The following is a 21,234-nucleotide window of genomic DNA, read 5'->3' on the forward strand; positions in this document are numbered from 1 at the left end:
GCACCAGTCTACGGCCCTCGATCAGCCCACTGCTTCATCTGTGTTTCGAGATGTGGCCCTTGATGAAAAAAGTTTGGACACCCCTGTAATAGAATGTGTACAATAAAAACAAATAAAAGTATAAGATTTCATTCAAAAGCTGAGTTAAAAAGGCGGGTCTTGAGCCTGCTCTTAAAAACATGAACGTTCTCTTTGGCCCTGAGCTCCTCCGGCTGCAGGTCCATAGACGGGGGCCGTAGTACTGGACAGACGCCTCTCCCTGAGTGTGTGTCCTGACTTTGGGAATGACCAGGATCCTACTGTCGGAGGAGCGCAGGGTCCACGAGGGCTCGTATGGTAAAAGCAGTTCTGAAAGATAAGAAGGCCCAAAACCATTAAGACATTTAACCCTCTCCAGGCAAGCGTTGCAGATTTGCATCAGCTAAATGCCAATTACCTACTTACTCCAAATCCATATTTTATGAGCTTTTTTTTTTATTCAGGAGCCTTTTTTCCCCATCCATGCTGATAAACGTGGACGATGCAGACTGTGCAAGAACGACTACACACAAACGGCCTGCCAGAAGTGCAAAGTACTTTTGTCGTTTACAAAGGATAAAAATAGTTTCTTGGAGCACCACACGAAAAAGTGATGTTGTTCTGCCACTGTAAAACTGTTACACTGTGCTTTATGTTTTCATTGTTATGAAAAGTGGTACACACATAAAGTTATTGTTCATATAATTTTCAGTCATCAGTGTTAATTTACCACACTGGACCAATGCTGCAAATCTGCAACATCCCAGAACACATTGGATGTGAAGATCTCTCAAAAAAAAGTCAGGATTGTATATTACTACCCCATATGATCATTTTCCCCAAATATCAGATTTGAGCCTGAGAGGGATAAAAACCAGTAAAAGAACTTTAAAATCGATCCTGAAACTCACAGGGAGCAAGTGCAGTGATTTTAAAACCGGTGTATTGTGGTCCCGCCCTCTGGTCCCAGTCAGGACACGCGCTGCTGAATTTTGTAACAATTGCAAACCTGAAATACTCTTTTTGGGAAGACCAGAGAGCAGGGCATTACAGTAGCTTATTCGACTGGTGATAAAAATGTGCACTGTGTAACTTTTCTGAGGTTCCACCATCTGCTTGTCTCCACGGTGATGTTATTATTTTGCCTGGGATGATCCGCAGTAAGGCATTAAACAAATATATCTCGCATGTATTCAGTTCTAGGAGTTTTTATTTGTCAGAATGACCACAAAAACGTGCATTATTAAATTGTAAACTGGCGTGATGATGTGGCTGCTGGTCTCCATGGAAATAGAGAAATGAATAAATGAAACACTAGAAGACTCCAGGACAAAAGCAATAACATCTGCATGAAGTGAAGAAAGTCCTAGATTACGCAAACACGACTTAGGTGAACTTTTATCTCATGTTAGAATGTTGTTACCTCCTCAGAAACAGACCCGGAGTTGTGTTTTGTTTCATTCACGCCGGTTTATTAAACTCAACATGACAGACAGACAGTGTTGGGAAGGTGACTTTTAAAATGTAATCCCCTACAGATTACAGATTACACACCCCAAAATGTAGTTTGTAACATAATCCACTTAATTACTTAAAGTGAGTAACGTAATCTGAATACTTTGGATTACTTAATTTGCTGTAGGGAAGCAAAGACCAGGATATCGTAACATAAAATGTTTTGTCTGCTAAATGAAAATAAAAAAGCCCAGACTTTACTGAACCAAATTAAAAATATTATTGATAGAAGAGGAGGAGACACGTCCGCACAGCATGGTTTAGTCCTGTTAAATATTGTTTTAGTCCTGGTTTAGTCCTGGTTTAGTTGTGGTTTTAGACCTGGTTTAGACCTGGTTAAGATCTAGTTTAGATCTAGTTTAGACCTGCTTTTAGTCCTGATTTAGTCCTGTTTTAGTCCTGATTTAGTCCTGGTTTAGTCTTGGTTTAGACCTGGTTTAGATCTAGTTTAGTCCTGGTTTAGTTGTGGTTTTAGACCTGGTTTAGACCTGGTTAAGATCTAGTTTAGTCCTGGTTTAGTTGTGGTTTTAGACCTGGTTTAGACCTGGTTTAGATCTAGTTTAGTCCTGGTTTAGTTGTGGTTTTAGACCTGGTTTAGACCTGGTTTAAGATCTAGTTTAGTCCTGGTTTAGTTGTGGTTTTAGACCTGGTTTAGACCTGGTTTAGATCTAGTTTAGTCCTGCTTTTAGTACTGATTTAATCTTGTTTTAGTCCTGGTTTAGTTGTGGTTTTAGACCTGGTTTAGATCTAGTTTAGATCTAGTTTAGACCTGGTTTAGTTTTTGGGAATGAGTGGAATTAACAAAGTAACTGTAATCCAATTACCACTCACTGAAACAGTAACTGTAACTGAATACAGTTACTCATAATTTGTACTCTGATTACGTAACGCTGGTACATGTAATCTGTTACTCCCCAACACTGCAGACAGATATGTAGATTTTAAGTTTACATCTACTTTTAGCCGATTTCAGGGCTGAAATGATCCAAGTGATTCTAGTGATCGGTTTGAGCTACCTGTCCACCCGTCTAAGCGCTGTTCCAGTTTAAATGCTGTCGATTTGAGCTCCCGAGGCAGAAGTGTCGTAACAAGTGTTTTGGTTTTATTGTACGTTTGGACAAGTTAAGAAACGACACGTGCTGTTCGATTTTCAGCAGAATATCTACGTTAGATGATTGAATAGTTTGGATTTAATATTTGATTTTATTGTTTTATTTTATTTTGTTTCCATGTGTAGAAAATGTTGTAACTTTGGCACTGTATAAATAAACTATCACTATATTATAATAGGAAATTCACACTGTAGCCTGTGATATTAGTGTTAATTATTATATATTTAACTATATTTAACATAAAGATTTCAGAGTTTCCAGTCATTTCTTTCTCTTCTATAGTGGGAGCATTATTTGATAGAAGATACAGGCCTATCGAAATGAGCTCCCTTTAGTCGGAGCCCTATTTGAGCAGAATATGACTGTCCTATGACTACCTATGCATATTCATATAATTGTGTTGAAATTGTACATAACTAAAGTAAAAAAAAAAAGATCATTGTGTGTAAACAGCATCAAACCTGCGTCTCTAATCCAAATATGTAGTAAAACTGGGTTTATTGGATCTATACAGCTGTAAATGGAAAAATGCAAGTTAGCTCATTTCGACGGGGTAGTGTGAATTGATAGATGTCACTGTCGATTTAGGCTGCTGATGGGGCGGCCCATTTCGACAGAATATGCACCACAGGTAAAACCCTCCAAGGTCCTGACCAAGTCTAGCAACAAGATGACAGAGATGGATGCATCAGAGGTCAAAACTCCCCATGGTGACAATCAAGTGTATTGTTTTATCACATGACATCATGAGGTGGAACAGAGTGTTTATAGTTTGAGAGAAGAACTCAGCGCGTGTTAAACATGTGTGAACGAAACAAAACACAACTCCACGTCTGTTTGTCATAAGGAAACATTATAACATAGATCTGAAAATAGCATATTATGTAGGACGTTTTCATACCACGAGTTTGATTATTTGGTCCACTCCAGGCAATAAAGTTGGTGTTACGTAGCACAGGGGAGTTCACACTTTTTCAGCATGCGAGCTACTTACAAAATGACCAAGTCAAAATGATCTACCTAATACAAAGCCAAGCAAACTGCACTGAAACACTCTGTGCCCCTTTTTTGGACCCTCACCCACAGTTTGAGAACCTCTTCTTTAAGAGAACTTCCTCTGGCACTTTACACAAAACTGTGAAAAAAGTGAAGGAAGATTTTTAAATCTGTTTTTTAAAGTTCCAAACTGGAGTTGCATTCTTTTCTGGTTTTGCAGTGATATTTACCAGCCTCTGCACGTTTACCAAACCAAACACACATCGTGACAAACACAGATGCATTTGTGCACTTTTGTTAGACAAACTTCAGCCAAATGTGGCAGTAGGTCTGTTCTGTAGATCCGCTCTATGCTGTAGACCTGCTTTGTGTCAACACTGTAACACAAATTTAGACTGTTTTTTGCTTCACGTTTGGTCTTGCTCTTCTAATCAGCCGCACTGTGGGAGGGGCTTGTGTTCGCTGTACGCAGGAAGGAGCGACAGCGTGAAAAGGCGAGGGGCGGCGTGCTGACGTGAGGCAGATGGACAGGTAGGATGTTTAGGAAGTTGAACCTGCCCTGTGATGCACGCTGGTACACGAGGGCACACGCTGTCGCAGACGAGCCGTGCATAGGGAGCGTGTGTGTTTGTGATGCGCCGTAGAGTCTCCGCGGGTTTCAAATGAGCGCACAGGCTGCACTGAGACGCCCCACACGCTCCTGCACCCGCTACAAGTTTATTACCAACAGCAGCGGCCGTAATGAAATATGATCACACTTGTTGAGTGTCAGACCTCGAGTGAGAGACAAGACCGAGTCCAAACGCGAGTCCGAGATGAGTACTAAGACACGGCGATCTACCCACACGACACTGACGATCAACTGGTAGATCGCGATCGACTGGTAGATCGCGATCGACGTATTGAGCACCCCTGATGTAGCATATAGGTTCCAGTGTGTTGCTTTCACACCTGCAAACAAACCAAAATTGGTCAGATTGACGTATATCCCAGGCTCCTGTGGACAGCGGGTTCCACTGCACATGGCTTGGGGATACTGAGGCTCTCCCACACCAGACCTCTCGAGGCGAAGCACCCTCTCGGCCAGTGGCCTTCCCATGAAGCTCCTCCACGGGGTACAGACAGCACAGGCTGGTCCCCAAGTGGAAGTCGGCCTCTGACACACACAGTTTCTCAAACCCTGTCTGAAAGCATCTCTGGCCTGGGGAGCTCGGACTCACAAACCTATGGACCACCAGCCATGGGGGCAGGCGTCCAGACCCAACACCGCCCCCCGTCACACCTCTTAATCAGGACACGGGATGCTCAATTTGGGAGTTCGAGCCTGCCCTCCCATAATCCATTTCAAATAGTTGGTTTGGATCTACCGTCTATGGTTTGGACCCGAGTTCACGTTCTCACCAGAAGGACCGCACCAGAGTTTGGCATTTGGTGTGGAGTCAAGCGAACTGAGAAAGTCTCTTTTTTGATTTAGTGCAGATCTGAGTACGACTGATGCTTTCACACCAACAAAAACCAACACAACTAAGAGCTTCTGGTTCAAATAGAACGTCTGATGAGCACCGACTGCTGTTAGTGTGAAAGCACCTTTAACGTCTCTGGAAGCGCTGGTGGAGGTGTCTGGGGAGGGGGAAGTCTGGGATCTCACATATGCATTAATGACTTCATATTTTAAAATAGTTTTCTTACATTTAGAATGAAAAAAAAAATGTAATAGCCAACTCGAGCTCTTTTGGAATAGAAGTCAGTCCTTTAGTTCATCAAATCTAAACAGACTTATCGTCCCGGTCCAGCTGCTCCGCCCGTGACCCCTTTACGCACACACCATTTTCATCTTTTATTTGAGTTGCCCGGTAACCAGTTATGCAGCCTGTAATAAAACAATTAATGAATAACCAGCCGTCCCCGTTAATATTAACACGCTAAAACAAAGTGACAGCCAAAGTAGTGAAAGTATTTGTGCGCTTGTATCGAAAATGTCCGAGTCGGGTTTTCCTTTATGGCGCCTGTCGAGTTGAATTATCCGCTTTGGCTCACGGGACTCCCTCCTCGCGGCCACCCTCCCTCCCTCCTCTCCTCTCCTCCTCTCTCCACTTCTCTCCTCTCCTCTCCCAGCGCTCTCACCAAAAAGGGGCCGGACAGAGGACAACCCGTCTCCCACGTCAACCACGTCAGAGGCGGCTTCGTTTATTTAAACCTGAATCAAGACCCGAGCAAAGTTTTCTCAGCCGGCACAGCGTTGCCTAGTAGCAGCTACTGGCAGCGGGAGAGTACGCCAAGAGCTTCTTTTGGTTTTACGCACGCAGTTTGGACGCACCGTGGACGCTCGCCTTGACGACTCGCGCGCCTGTCATCCGTCTGTCTCCGTCTCAAAAGCGATATATACTCGAAATGCCGCAGACTGTGATGCTAATGGGACCCTCTCCTTGGGGTTTTCGGCTCGTGGGTGGACGGGATTTCAGCACGCCCTTAACCGTATCCCGGGTAAGTCCTTGACACCGCCGAGTGCGCTTTCTTTCATTCATTCTGGAGTCTGGAAGGAAATTACGAAGTTACGCGGAGTGGACACGTTTGACTTGGCATTGTATTTATTTAGTCGCTTTTTACACGTGTGTTGTGTTTTTGGGGGGGATGTTGGCAGTGACGTTGTTAACTTTTACGCACGGACGAACCTGTAGTCTGGAGTTTAAAGGTCCAATATTGCGCAAAACTTGACCCTTGTGAGCTTTAAGTCATGTTATAATACTGTTACCTCATCAAAAACAGACCTGGAGTCGTGTTTTGTTTCATTCAGACACAATTGAGCAACTCTGGTTTATTAATCTGTCTATTTATCCAAAGCTGTAACCTCTCTGTCCCACCTTGTGATGTCATGAATTGGTAGTTTTCAAGTAAACAGCTACACTTTTAGTTTTAGTTCAGTAGAAATTGGCAATTCCTGGTCTGAAATGATCCAAATGATTCTAGTGAAGGTGCATGGAGTTTAAAAACACAGTGGAGCACCTCCTGTATTATCACATTGACTTAAAGGGCCAAGTTGCGCTGTTTTCTGATCTGTTTTATAATGTTTCTTCGTCGCAAACGTACTTGGAGTTGTGTTTTGTTTAAATCACACGCTGCGTTTTTAGGCTGAGTTCTTCTCTCAAACAGAAAACACTCTGTCCCACCTTGTGATGTCATGAAGAGGTAGTTTTCAAGTTAACAGCTCCTTTTTGCATTTAGTTCAGTAGAGATTGACAATTCCAGGTCTTAAATCATCCAAAATGATTCTAGTGAAGGTGTATGGAGTTTAAAAACACAGTGGAGCACTTCCTGTATTATCACATTGACTTAAAGGGCCAAGTTGCGCTGTTTTCTGATCTGTGTTATGATGTTGTTTCCTCATCGCAAACAGACCTGGAGTTGTGTTTTTGTTTTGTTTTTTTCATTCACATGCTGCATTTTTAGGCTGAGTTCTTCTCTCAAACAGAAAACACTCTGTTCCACCTTGTGATGTCACGCAGTAATACAGGAAGTGCACTGTTTTTCAACTCCACGCACTTTCACTAGAATCATTTGGATGATTTCAAACCTGGAATTGCCGATCTCTACTGAACCAAAAGGGAGGTGTTCACTTGAAAACTACCACTTCGTGACATCACAAAGTAGATCAGAGCATTTTAAGCTTTGAAAACGTAAACACACTAATAACGCAGCGTTACTTAAACATGTGTGAATGAAACTAAACACTACTTGTTGTTATCTGAAGTTTTTGATGAACATTCAGGGTTTCCACACTTTTTCACTGACACAATTTCAAAACTTTTCCGTGATTTTTTCATGACCTAAAGTGAATTTTCCATGACTTTACAGCACCTACATGTGTAGAATTGATCAGACTTTTAGAGCTAAATATGAAACGTTAACTCTTTCCACTCACCTTATGGTTTGGGATTATAGTTTTTTGAACGTTCTAAATCCTGTCAGTGCATTTATTGTCGTCTCTTTTAAACAAAAGGCGCAGACGTTCAGAAATAATCAGAACAGCCTCATGAGGAACAGTTGGAGTTGCGTGAAAGAGACACTAAAATTCCATGACTTTTCCAAAACTTTCATTGAATTTACAGGTTTTAGAAAATGACATTTTCAATTTCGACGACTTTCGAGGATTTCCATGACCGCGGGAACCCTGAACATTATCAAATGAAACAGAAAACACACACCAAACTTTTTGTAGAGGTGCAAATGCGAGGAGCAGCGAGATAAAAGCGAAAAAAAAAAAAAAAAAGCACAGCACACTCCAGAGGTGGGGACTTGCAACTTGGACTCGGGTCAGACTTGAGTCACTATTTTTAGGACTTGAGACTTGACTTGAAAAAAACTTGGGATTAAGACTTGGACTTGAAGGTCAATGACTTGGAACTTGACTCAGACTTTTAAATCTGAATTCTTGACTGTAATGATTCACACTAAGATCTTGTCAAGACATTTAAAAAAGAAAAATCAACTAAATTAATTTCTCCAACTCTTATATTCTCCATAAATACTCACATATAAATATACAATGATTTTTTTTTAAGTACAATTTAGTAAAAAATTCATATAAATTGCAAAAATCTAAGCTGTATTTGGTAATTTTTGGTTTAAAGACTTGAAATGACTTGAAGCTCAAAGCAGACGACTTGGACTTGACTTGGACTTATGGGCCAGTGACTTGAGACTCGACTTGGACTTGTCTGTATTTGACTTGGGACTTGACTCGGACTTGAGGTCAAAGACTTGAGACATGCAACACAAAGACTTGGTCCCACCTCTGGCTCACTCAGATGGCCCATGTCCAAAAGCTTTTTTTTAATTTTTAAATATTGTTAGATTTCGTCAGATATTTTTCTTGCTTTGGAACACTTTTTTTTTTTTGCTGAAACAATATTTAAAAATAAAAAAAGCTTGTGGACATTGGCCATCTGAGTGCGCTAGGCATTTTTTCACTTTTAGCCTGAACATTATAACATGACTCAAAATTCCCAGGAGACAGTTCTGAGTAATAATCCCTGTGTCATTCGTTCATTCGTTTTTCAAAATAAAACCAAAAACAAGAACACAAAAAAAAACAACTATTTTCTTCATTATTTGTCTCCAAATGAAAAAACAGGTAACGATTATTTTTTTTTTTCAGCTTTTGATTTTAAGTCCTAAAAATAATGGAAAAAAAAAAAAAAAAAAAAAAAACTTAAACTGCGAAGCCGGACTGAACCAGAACAGAACCAGGACAGAACCAAGACTGATCCAGGACTGAACCAGGACTGATCCAGGACTGAACCAAGACTAAACCAGGACTGATCCAAGACTGAACCAGGACTGAACCAAGACTGAACCAAGACTAAACCAGGACTGATCCAAGACTGAACCAGGACTGAACCAAGACTGATCCAAGACTGAACCAGGACTGAACCAGGACTGATCCAAGACTGAACCAGGACTGAACCAAGACTGATCCAAGACTGAACCAGGACTGAACGAAGACTGAACCAGGACTGAACCAGGACTGATCCAAGACTGATCCAAGACTGAACCAGGACTGAACCAGGACTGATCCAAGACTGATCCAAGACTGAACCAGGACTGAACCAAGACTAAACCAGGACTGAACCAGGACTGAACCAAGACTGATCCAGGACTAAACCAGGACTGAACCAAGACTGAACCAGGACTGAACCAAGACTGATCCAGGACTAAACCAGGACTGAACCAAGACTGAACCAGGACTGAATCAGGACTGAACCAGGACTAAACCAGGACTGAACCAAGACTAAGCCAGGACTGAACCAGGACTGAACCAAGACTGATCCAGGACTAAACCAGGACTGAACCAAGACTAAACCAAAACTGAACCAGACTGATCCAGGACTAAACCAGGACTGAACCAGGACTGAACCAAGACTGAACCAGGACTGAACCAGGACTGAACCAGGACTAAACCAGGACTGAACCAAGACTAAACCAAGACTGAACCAAGACTAAACCAAGACTGAACCAAGACTGAACCAGGACTGAACCACGTAGACTGTCAGGTGATCAGGACTGAGACCGGGACTGAGACCAGGACCAGACTCAGACCAGACCGGGTCCAGACCAGGACTGAGACCCGGACTGATACCGGTTCAGTACTGGTTCAGACTTGGTTCAGACTGAAAAAAACAAATCATTATCTGTTTTTTTCATTTTGGTTCTGGAGACAAATAATGAAAAAAAATAGTTGCTTTTTCATTTTCTTATTTTTGGTTTTATTTTGAAAAACGACTGAACCGACGATACACAGATTCCGCGTAACGTAGCACCTTTAAATCCCACGTGATCTGAACGGAACAGCAGGTTTTTGACATTTCACAGATGATCTATTTTCCATCAACAAAATATTCTGAATTTTCTAGCGTTCCTCCTTACAAACTTTGGCGCTGGCCGGTCTCTTCAGCTCCAGGCGAACGTTCCAACTTCATAAAAACCCCACTTCAAACTCGGCCCTTCACATTTACGGCTCTATTAACGCCAGTAAACAGCGTGTACACTACTTCTATATAACCGGCAACGTTACAAGGTGCGGCTGCGCGTGGACGCGATTCTCCCCGTGTGAACTTCTCTGACCATTTGAATTTTAAATATATGGGTCACAAGTCAGAGCTCTGGCACGGGACAGCAGTAGCCGCTCCGCCGTTTGTACCGTCCAAGATAAACAGTGGAAGGATTGAACGGAGAGAGAGAGAGAAAGAAAGAAAGAAAGAGGGAGACATTTGGTTTTCATTGGAGACGGTGAGAGACTCCAGGTGTTGCTCAGATCCAGGCTTTACCGGCGCGCACCAAACCGGCTTTTAACTCCGACGGGGAGGTGTAATTTATGGATTTACGGCGGTGGTGGTGGGGGGGGGGGATTGTGGACGAGAGCCGGGGAGGTCGTTAGGAGCCGGCGGACTTGCTGCTCCCCGGGGCTCGTGATGCTGCGGTGACGGAGGAGCGAGCGAGGGCTAGTCACGCTGACAAACTATGAGTCGCCGACTGTGTGAATAATGATGAAAAAGTGGGAGCGCGCCGATGTTCCCGCAGCCTTATGTTCCGTCATTTCTAAGTTTTAGTTTTTTTCTCTTTTCTAAATTAGATCTCAGAAATGAGGGGACGTCTGATCTATGGTATAATGTTGTTAACTCATCGCAAACGTACCTGTAGTTGTGTTTGTTTCATTCACACGCTGCATGTTTAGGCTGAGTGCTTCTTTCAAACAGAAAACACTCTGTTCCACCTTGTGATGTCATGCAGTAATACAGGAAGTGCACTGTTTTTCAACTCCATGCACTTTCACTTTCATACACATACATACATATATACATACAAATAGATAAAAAATAAATAAAATAAATATGTTTAGGCTGAGTGCTTCTATCAAACATAAAAGAGTCTGTTAAAGTGCGGAGAACAGGTCTAAACAGTGGTGTAGTGGGGATTTTTTAAGTGGGGGTACACGATTTGTGAAGTCATGACCCCCATTCTCCTCCATCTCAGAAAACGTATACTCTACTTGACATGTCGAAATACACAGAGGTGTCTTATAGATTGTTTGATTAAAAAAACAAACAAACAAAAAAACACTTTCAGTACGGACATAATGACTTGAAGCTCAAAGCAGACGACTTGAACTTGATTTGGACTTATGGGCCAGTGACTCGAGACTCGACTTGCCTGTATTTGACTTGGGACTTGACTCGGACTTGAGGTCAAAAACTTGAGACTTACTTGAGACTTGCAACATAAAGAGACTTGCAACATAAAGACACCATAAATCACAAAAATGTTACTTTTTTTTACTGAAAATGATGCAGAATCAAGTTATAACAATTAATGCAGTTTATAATCACCTACAGAACCATGAAACTAGACCAGGACTAAACTCAGAACCCACCCTGGTCCCGCTCTAGTCAGCCCGCACGATGTCGTCCAAGTCCGCCGTTTTTTCCAAACAGATGCAGAGGACATCGTGCAGCCGCAGTTGTTCCTTCTGGAGCGAATAGAGCGGATTTACTCTCGCGACCAAATTCCCAAACTCACGCGAATGAAGTGACTGACTCAAAAACGTCAAGCGGCAAACTAGGGGCGTCTGACACGATTTATTCGCGCCATTGGTGTTTGGTCTGAACAGGTCTTTAGTTCTTTGGATTAAGTCTTATCAAGGCATTTTAAGAGGCAAAAGTATCAGATTAACAGTTTTGTTAGCCTCAAAAAATAACACAATAATAATCACAAAATTCCGCAATAAATATCGTACCGTGAGATATATATCGTGAAAATATCGGAGAGATTTGGATATTGTTACATCCCTATTGATTAGTCCATTATACCATGACGATATCGTATCGTGAGATTTGGATATTGTTACACCCCTAGTAGCAGCAGCTTATAAGCACAGGGAACTACATATCCCATGATTCATTTCAGTGCAGAAAACATGAAGAAATATGCTTTTTTCTTGAATTCTTGGGATTATGACGGAAATGATTCACACCAAAATTTCAACAAAGTACAAAAAGTATCCTGTAGTGTTTTTTTACAACCTCTATACCCTGTATCATATTTTTTCAGTTTTCTGTCTTAACGAATAATGAAAAAAAAAAAAAAAAACTTAAACTGAACCAAAACTAAACCGAAACTGAACCAGGACTGAACCAGGACTGAACCAGGACTAAAAACCAGGACTGAACCAAGGACTGAACCAGGACTGAAACCAGACTGAACCAAGACTAAACCAGGACTGAACCAAGACTAAACCAGGACTGAACAAAGACTGAACCAAGACTAAACCAGGACTGAAACCAGGACTGAACCAGGACTAAACCAGGACTGAACAAAGACTGAACCAAGACTAAACCAGGACTGAACCAAGACTGAACCAGGACTGAAACCAAGACTAAACCAGGACTGAACCAAGACTGAACCAGGACAGGACTGAACCAAGACTGAACCAAGACTAAACCAGGACTGAACCAGGACTAAACCAGGACTGAACAAAGACTGAACCAAGACTAAACCAGGACTGAACCAAGACTAAACCAGGACTGAACCAAGACTGAACCAAGACTAAACCAGGACTGAACCAAGACTGAACCAAGACTAAGCAGGACTGATCCAGGACTAAACCAGGACTGATCCTCATATACTGATACTCATATTTTGATGAACTGTTGCTAGTAATGAAAGGACTTGACCTTCAGGTGGTCATATATAAGTTTTGGTAAAGTCTCCCAACAACCAGAATAAAACCGTTAGAAGGTTAATATCTGTTCAATCATAAAATAACCAAAGGCAATTTTCTCTTTAATAACACAGGAACAAAACACATCATCAGGGTAAAGATCATATAAAATAGGCCACTAAAAGTCCAAAAATGATGATTGTCAGTGTTGGTTAACAACGATGAATCGAATAGAAACTGAAACTCCAGTATATTATGTTGGCAGTTGTTACGGCTCGCGGTCCGTCTCCGGTTTGTATTACCGCGTGTATCTTCCGTGTTTGCATGTCCTGTGTGGTGCCTGATGTCTGACTGGTGGCCGTGGTTCCGTCGCTGTGGACTGGCTCCGACGCCCCTTGTGCTGTGGTCGGAGGATTGACGTCCCGTTCCTCCAATCCCTTCCCTACGCGTCAATCACCTCGACCAATAAAAGTGCAGTGCGACCGTCCCTCCTGGCGGTTGGATGGCAGTTTCAGTTCGCCTCACATCTTTAGACGTTCGCTAGTTCTCTCTCTTTGATATTGTAAAGTGTGTTTATGTTACTATAAGTTTTTAGTTTTGCCAGTTTGGCTTGGTCCTTGGGCAGTTGTTTTTTTTTCGTTGCTGTTAGCTTACCTTAGTTTAGGAGTGGTTTAGTTAACTTTGGGGAATTCTGATTGGTCAAATGTAAAACGTTTTATTTTGTTATTGTACTTACCTGCATCACTTTATAAAACCCGTTTACTTTACATCATATCTGGTTTGTGTTACTTTCCTTTGTCCCGAGCGGTGGGTTGTAACAGCAGTACAACTTATTATTGATTTCATTTTCAGTCAAATTGATTTGTAACGGCCCTTGTGAGAACTTCGCATGGTTTCGCATTTCATATCATTGGCTGTAATGTGTATTTAATTACCTCCGCCAAGGAGGTTATGTTTTTGCCGGCGTTTGTTTGTTTGTTTGTTTGTCTGTTTGTTTGTTTGTTTGTCTGTTAGCAACATAACTCAAAAAGTTATGGACCGATTTTGATGAAATTTTCAGGATTTGTTGGAAATGTGAAAAGGAAGAACTGATTTCATTTTGGGGGTGATCCGGAAGAAATCCTGGATTCTGGATCACTTTGAAATTTTAGTTAACATTGTGGTAAATGGGGCCAAAAATTTTGTTTCTCAATATCTCGGTTAATTATTGACCAAACCCCATGAAATTTGACTCAGGGATGGACAATGGGATCCTCTTTCATATTCCAAAGGCTGATCCGGATCTGATCCAGAAGACTGATTTTATCGCAATTTATGTAAAAAATGGGGGTAGTCCTTGGCGGAGGTCTGCGCTCTCTGAGTGCTTTTCTAGTTTTTTTTTGTTTCGGTGGGACTTTTTTTAAAAGAGTGTTGAAAATGGAGTTTGGTTTCTTCAATTATACCAAAAAGTTCATCCAATCATGATGCAGGACTTTGATTTTGGGAAAAAGTTCAAAAAGTTATAACCCTAGTGTCCTGTCTCCAAAGTATGACAATAAATATCGTCCCGTGAGATGTATATCGTGAAAATATCGCACCGAAAGATTTGGATATCGTTACATCCCTAAAGATTAATCCATTACACTGTAGAGTTGTTTCTATTGTGAACACTTTTGTGATCTAACGCAACTGTCCGTTCTGGAGCCAACCCCTTCGTGACCCCTGCTTTCAAAAACCACGGATTTACGCTCGGAAAACCTGCCGCGCTGGACCGGCCCTCGCATTTCTCCCTGATTACCGCATCCACTCCGTTCATTACGAGCTGCGCTTCAGAGGTAGCCGTAAAAACAGTTTACATTGATTAGCTCATTGTTGACATAAATAAAAGCGAAAGTTGGCCGAGGATCCGCGAAGGGAAGCAGCTGGGAGGACGCGTTCACGACGAGTAAAATATGCAGCGCCGTAAAGCTTTTTTTTCTCGTCCTTTTTTCGTGCTTAAAACTTTATTGTCCGGTTGACGTCAGTGCCTCCGGAGAAGAAAAAATGCCCCCTTTTTTGCCAAACACAATAATTATTTGACTATGGGAGCCAATTGTTCTGATTTATGGGAGAATAAGTCAAAATTAGCTTCAGGAAATGGTCACGGACAGCTATTGTAGGAAGCAGTAGTCCCGTAGGATTGTGTATAATGTGATTTAGTGCTGAGGCAGCGTTACCGTTGTCATTTATCTCAAGCGGCAAAACTGTGAGAACTCAAGACGGGAATAAAAATGTCTATATGTATGTAAGAGCACGGCAAGTACTCGTGACATGAAGTCCTGGATTTAAATGCACTGAAACTTTTATCTTGACACAAACTCTGCGGATTCAGGCTGAGTTCTTCTCTGAAACGGAAAACAACCCAGTTCCACCTTGTGATGTCGTGTAACGTGAATACTGCTGCTTCGTGACATCACAAGGTGGGACAGAGTATTTTGAGCTTTGGAGGTGTAGACAGATGGAGATGTGGGAGGACTAAACCAGGTCTAAACCAGGACTAAACCAGGTCTAAACCAGGACAAAACCAGGACTAAACCAGGAATAAACCAGGATTTAACCAGGACTAAACCAGGTCTAAACCAGAACTAAAATCAGAACTAAAACCAGGATTCAAATCACAAACTTAAACCAGGTCTAAATCAGGACTAAATCAGGACTAAAACCGGGTGTAAACCAGGTCTAAACAAGGACTGAAACAGGACTAAAAACAGAACTAAAACCAGGTCTAAACCGGGACTATACCAGGACTAAAAAGAGGACTAAACCAGGACTAAACCAGGTTTAAACCAGGACTAAAATTAGGACTAAACAAGGACTAAATGAAGACTAAAACCAGATCTAAACCAGGTTTAAATCAGAATTAATAAAGGACTAAAATCAGGACTAAAACCAGGTCTAAAGCAGGACTAAACCAGGACTAAAACTGGGTCTAAACCAGGTCTAAACCAGGACTAAATCAGGTCTAAACCCAGACTGAACCAGGACTGAACTAGAACTAAACCAGGACTAAAATCAGGACTAAAGCAGGACTAAACCAGGATTTAACCAGGACTGAAATATTATGAAAGAAATTGTGAAAATATTGTCCTGAAAAGAGCTCCGCCGCAACTTAATAATTGACCTTGTGTGTTCTGTTTGTGATGAGGAAACTACTCTGAAAGTCACTGTACTATGTGATGTATATTACCTGAAAAGTACCACTACATGACATCACAAGGTGGAACAGAGCATTTTGAGCTTTGGAGATGCAGACAATAAAGGATTAAATCTTGTCATAACCAAAAAGTAACTCAAAATTTCCCTGTAGCGCAAAGAAAAAGTACAAATTTGTTTTTTTTGTTTTTTTTTCCATCTGTCATGTTCTGAAGTCACTGTAGTATTCATCACGACAGGCCTCATGGAGTTTAAAAACACAGTGGAGCACTTCCTGTTTTACCTCATGACGTCACAAGAGTGTTTTTTGTTAAGGGAAGAGCTCAGCCTAAATATGGATGGAGGGTTTGTGTGTTAAAAGTGTGAATTTGTGATGAGGAAACAGCATTGAAGTTACCGTACTATGTGTTTTTTTTTATTTATTTATTTATTTTTATTTCAAATATACAATGTAATATACAATGGTATAAACACAAACATTGCTGGAGGCTTAAGAGTTCATATGCTCACAAGGTTCGATCAGCGCAATTAATAACACACATATGCATCCCAGCGTAAATATATAAATGTGCATGTACAAATGTAGAAAAGTAAATAAATACATTCGTATTTCAAATTCCATAAAAAGTGCTTTTGTTTTCAAGGCTTTGGGATTTGTGCAGTAATTTAGAGAATTTATATACGAGGACAAAAGGGACTGAAACATGACAAATTTGTGTTTCTGACTAGAAAATTTACAGCAAAGAATATGAAACTTTGGTAGGATTAGGATTAAATTCAACACATATATTTTTTTAGCAGGAATTTCTTCTTCAAAGACACCAAAAAGGACATGTTTTATATTAAATTGTAGGTTTGTATCAAGCTTTCTATTCACAAAAAAAAAAAAATGTCATTCCAAAAGATTTGAGTGTATGAGCATTCCCAAAACAAATGGGTGACCGTTTCTTCAACGCTGTGACAGAATGAGCAAAGATGATCTGTGTTTAAAGGTTGTATGGAGGATTTTTTTTTTTAGTTTCAAATTGTCAGAGAAAGTCTAAAACACCATTACAGAGATGCAGCAGCCTTGTAATTATGATGACCAAAAAAAAAAAAGAATGAAAATCTATCAACTGTGGACATAGTGAGGCCAGATAAACATCAGCCAATAGATGACGAGGCTACCTCATTTACTATTGGCTGTTGAGTTGTCAATCAAACTCCCTAGGTTTCTAGTGTAAGTGACTTGCCGGCGCTCAGGGATTATGTGGTTTATGCAGCGGTTCTTAGAGGCTTTTTCAAACTGTCGCTTCCTCGCAGTTCGCACAAAGTTTATTGCGATGGCGGACGAGAATCCACGACCAGTTCGCCGGAAAAGAAAGTCCGTATTTGAGGTCGCCGAAAGAAGAAGAGAAGAGGAAAAGGAGCGAAGACAAGCTGAGGTGATTCTTGGAGATTTCTTCCAGCGATTGTGCGAAGACGAAGGGTCTAAAACCTGATGCGTCGGTCGCTAAATTATTTCTAGACAGGTCACTTCAACAGTTATTCTGAACGCGCACTGGATGTAAACAAGTGTGATTTCTGGAGTAAAGAGGCGGGAGGAGGTGTTTCTACTGAGGGAGCTGTGGAGGAGGGAGGTGGTGTCAGGCATGCACAACAATTGAAAAAAAGACTGTCGCTGTATTTCACTTCCCTTAAAAAATCCTCTATACAACCTTTAAGCGAAATTTTTAGATAACAGCATTAACAGGGGAACATCTATGCAGGATTTTCAGACAGACTTCACGAGTCTTGTTAGTTACAAAATATTTTCTAGGCAAAAGCCAAACATCATTCCAGTTAATGTCCGTAAATGTATTATTCCAGACAAAAACAGAAGCTGGTTTACTAATAGATTCTCTTGTGATAAGTTCTCTTATACATTTGTTATTTGTTTTAGAGCTTAAAAACGGGGCAGAGTTACCAACAAACAGCTCTGTTTTAGTTGTGTCGTCATTAGAAATATGTACGTAAGTGGACATCGGCATTTTCCCTCCTGAAGGAATGGCGTCAAAAACTATTGCATTTTCTTTTGGCATTACTGGAAAATTGTAAACATTGAGAAATTCACTGTAGGAATAGGTGATGCCTTTGTTGTTAAACAGTTGGTGTACACAGATGATACCCCGTACTATGTGTCACTAAGTGTATTAACTTGAAAACTACTACGTGACATCACAAGGTGGAGTAGAGCATTTCGAGCTTGTGTGTTTATGTGAACGAAACAAAACACAACTCCAGGTGTGTTTTTGATGAGGAAACGACGTTCTAACTAGAGGTGTCAATTGGCGTTAATTTCGATTAATTAATTAGTCATATTTAGCGCGTTATGTTTTTTTATCGCGTTCATCTAATTTTTAATCTCTAACTTTACTGTATCTGTACACGAGTTGCCTTATTATAAAATCTGTTTTTATGTGTTGTTGGGACAATAACACATCGCTCCCGCAAACAATTGTGATTTTCATTCTCGTTCTCGCCGCATCTGCGATAAACCTGCACACGTCTGAAAACATCACGACACAAACACAGAACAGACTCACCTTCACCTTCAACACTCTGTCACAGAAAGAACATCTATATTCCACTGAGTCGTGTCCTTCAGTCCCACAGAAGCTGAACCGCATCAGCGACACAAGAGCATATTTTTTTTCTCGCTTAGTTTATGCAAATTAGCCATGCGGTTTTTAAGTTTCGTTTCTGTGAGACTTGCGCAAATCAGCATTAAACACATTATAATTTCAAACGAGCTGATGTGGCTCTAGAGTGTTCATGGTTTATATGTAATAATAATAATGTAATAATGAATTTAAATGAAAATACCTCAAGTTGAAGGCTTTTCTCAGCAATTTTTAGGTCAGATTAAAAAGAGATTAATTAGATTAATTAATTACAGATCATAATTAATTAATCTCTCAATTTTTTTATCGCCTGACAGCACTAGTTCTAACATGACTTAAAGCTCACAAGGACTTTCCAAAAAGCTCCTGTTAAAGTGAGTTTGTGTGCAGATAATTACAGCGCACAAGTATACAGGACTCAAGTCAAAATATATACCATGAAATACAGTTTTTTAATAAGTAATTTCTTTGCAACTTTGAAGTGAAGTGTGTAATTTAAGTGTCTTGAAGCTGCTTTGATGTTATAGACGTGAGGTGAGCTGCTGCCGTGTTTTTCACCTTTACTGCATCATGTCTTTGTTTACTTCAACCAAATATCTATAGAAATACTGCACAAGGTCAGATACTGTATGTTGACAATTGTTTTTTGTACAGGTGATAATGAGTTCTTCTCTCAGACTGTAAACGCTCTGTTCCACCTCGTGATGTCAGAGGGTAATCAGAAATTCTACAATTTTGATTTAAATTGGTTAAATAATAGTCTGTAGTAAATATACATGATTTTTTACACAAATGAAGAAGCAATTTGTGAAGAAATGTTGAAAAATATTTAGGAAATTAGTAATAAAAGTAAAAGTAATTTTTGTAAAAAAAAAAAAAAAAGGTCTAAACCAGGACTAAATCAGGCCTAAAATCAGGACTAAACCAGGACTAAAACCAAGACTAAAACTAGGTCTTAAACCAGGTCTAAAACCAAGACTAAAACTAGGTCTTAAACCAGGTCTAAAACCAGGACTAAACCAGGTCTAAACCAGGACTAAACCAGGACTAAACCAGGACCAAACAGGGACTAAAGCCAGGTCTAAGCCAGGTCTAAACCAGGACTAAATCAGGACTAAAACCAGGTCTAAAGCAGGACTAAACTAGGACTAAACCAGGACTAACCCAGGACCAAACCAGGTCTAAACCAGGTTTAAACTAGGACTAAACTAGGACTAAACCAGGTCTAAACCAGGACTAAAACCAAGACTAAAACTAGGTCTAAAACCATGACTAAAATCAGGACTAAAGCCAGGTCTAAACCAGGTCTAAACCAGGTCTAAGCCAGGACCAAAGCCAGGTCTAAACCAAGTCTAAATCAGGACTAAAATCAGGTCTAACCCAGATCTAAACCAGAACTAAACCAGGACTAAACCAGGTCTAAACCAGGACCAAACGGGGACTAAAGCCAGGTCTAAGCCAGGTCTAAAATCAGGACTAAACAGGTCTAAACTAGGTCCAAACGGGGACTAAAGCCAGGTCCAAATCAGGTCTAAATCAGGTCTAAACCAGGTCTAAACCAGGACTAAACCAGGACTAAACAATTTACCCAAGAAACAAATTCTCCTAATACTTTAAACACAATTTAAAGAAATAAAGTTGTTCTTTTATATTTGTATTTGTCAGGTCAGACTTTCTGTGCACATTAGACGAGTTTTGGCCTAGTTTACGACGTGGTTGCTAGGTAACCGTTCTGTTATTCTCTACTGTGATGTCATGATTTCCAACCAGGAAGTCAAATTTAATAAAACTTAATCAAACGGACAGACTGGGAACTCTTTTTCTTTATTTTATTTTGAGTCAATTCGTAAATATAATCATTTTTTTACTGTCTTTTAGCAAAATTTGTAGTCCAGCCTTTACAACGTCGTCAAATTCTGGAAGGAAAAGTAGCATTGTTGCCGTAGCGATAAACAATTGAAAATAAAACACTGCAACTTCTGAATGGAACGGCAAAACCTCCCCGACGCGTTGCCTAATAAAACAGGAAGCTCGGACTCACTCGTGCATTACTCAATTTGTCAAACACTTACGGGTAGCCTCAGAAAACCCCCGTAAACCAGAACCAACCAGCTCTGCGAAGTGGCGATAATGAATTGGTCCCTCGGCGCGCATTAAGACTTGTTAGTACATTCAACCCCAGCGAACGTTTTCTGCTCCACTCACATCTGAACGCTTCAATACTGTATGTCAAAGGTCCAGTATTACACTAAACGCACTTTTGTGAGCTTTAAATTGTGTAATTTATCTGGAATGTTTCACAGTATGGCATTAAACCTTCCAGACCTAAGGGCAGTTTTAGTATGTTTGTCCTCGTCCTTAATTTTGGTATTAAAACTTTTTTTTTTTCAGTACAACCTGTTATTCCTCAATCCGCTGCCAGGTCTAGACCAGGACTAAACCAAGCCCAAACCAGGACTAAAACCAGGACCAAACCAGGACTAAACCAGGACTAAAACCAGGACTAATCCAGGTCTAAACCAGGACTAAAATCAAGACTAAAATCAGGAATAAAACCAGGCCTAAA

General features: G+C 40.7%; 1 protein-coding gene and 1 long non-coding RNA gene across 2 annotated transcripts in view; both read left to right on the forward strand.

The window, feature by feature from the left end:
* Window positions 1-5,866: 5,866 nt before the first annotated feature.
* Window positions 5,867-21,234, forward strand: part of pdlim4 (PDZ and LIM domain 4) — a 175,602-nt gene continuing 160,234 nt past the window's right edge. The window contains exon 1 of the mRNA XM_020917906.2: window positions 5,867-6,125. Within this exon, the coding sequence (XP_020773565.1) occupies window positions 6,033-6,125 (93 nt within the window). The 5' untranslated portion in view covers window positions 5,867-6,032. The remainder of the gene's footprint in view (window positions 6,126-21,234) is intronic.
* Window positions 19,043-20,843, forward strand: LOC129407418 (uncharacterized). The gene is made up of 3 exons (XR_008631524.1): window positions 19,043-19,620; window positions 19,657-20,085; window positions 20,209-20,843. It is a non-coding gene; the product is annotated as an uncharacterized LOC129407418 (long non-coding RNA).

The sequence above is a fragment of the Boleophthalmus pectinirostris genome, unplaced genomic scaffold (assembly GCF_026225935.1).
Source record: "Boleophthalmus pectinirostris isolate CB_2022bp ecotype Guang Dong unplaced genomic scaffold, ASM2622593v1 HiC_scaffold_12, whole genome shotgun sequence".
NCBI lineage: Eukaryota > Metazoa > Chordata > Actinopteri > Gobiiformes > Gobiidae > Boleophthalmus > Boleophthalmus pectinirostris.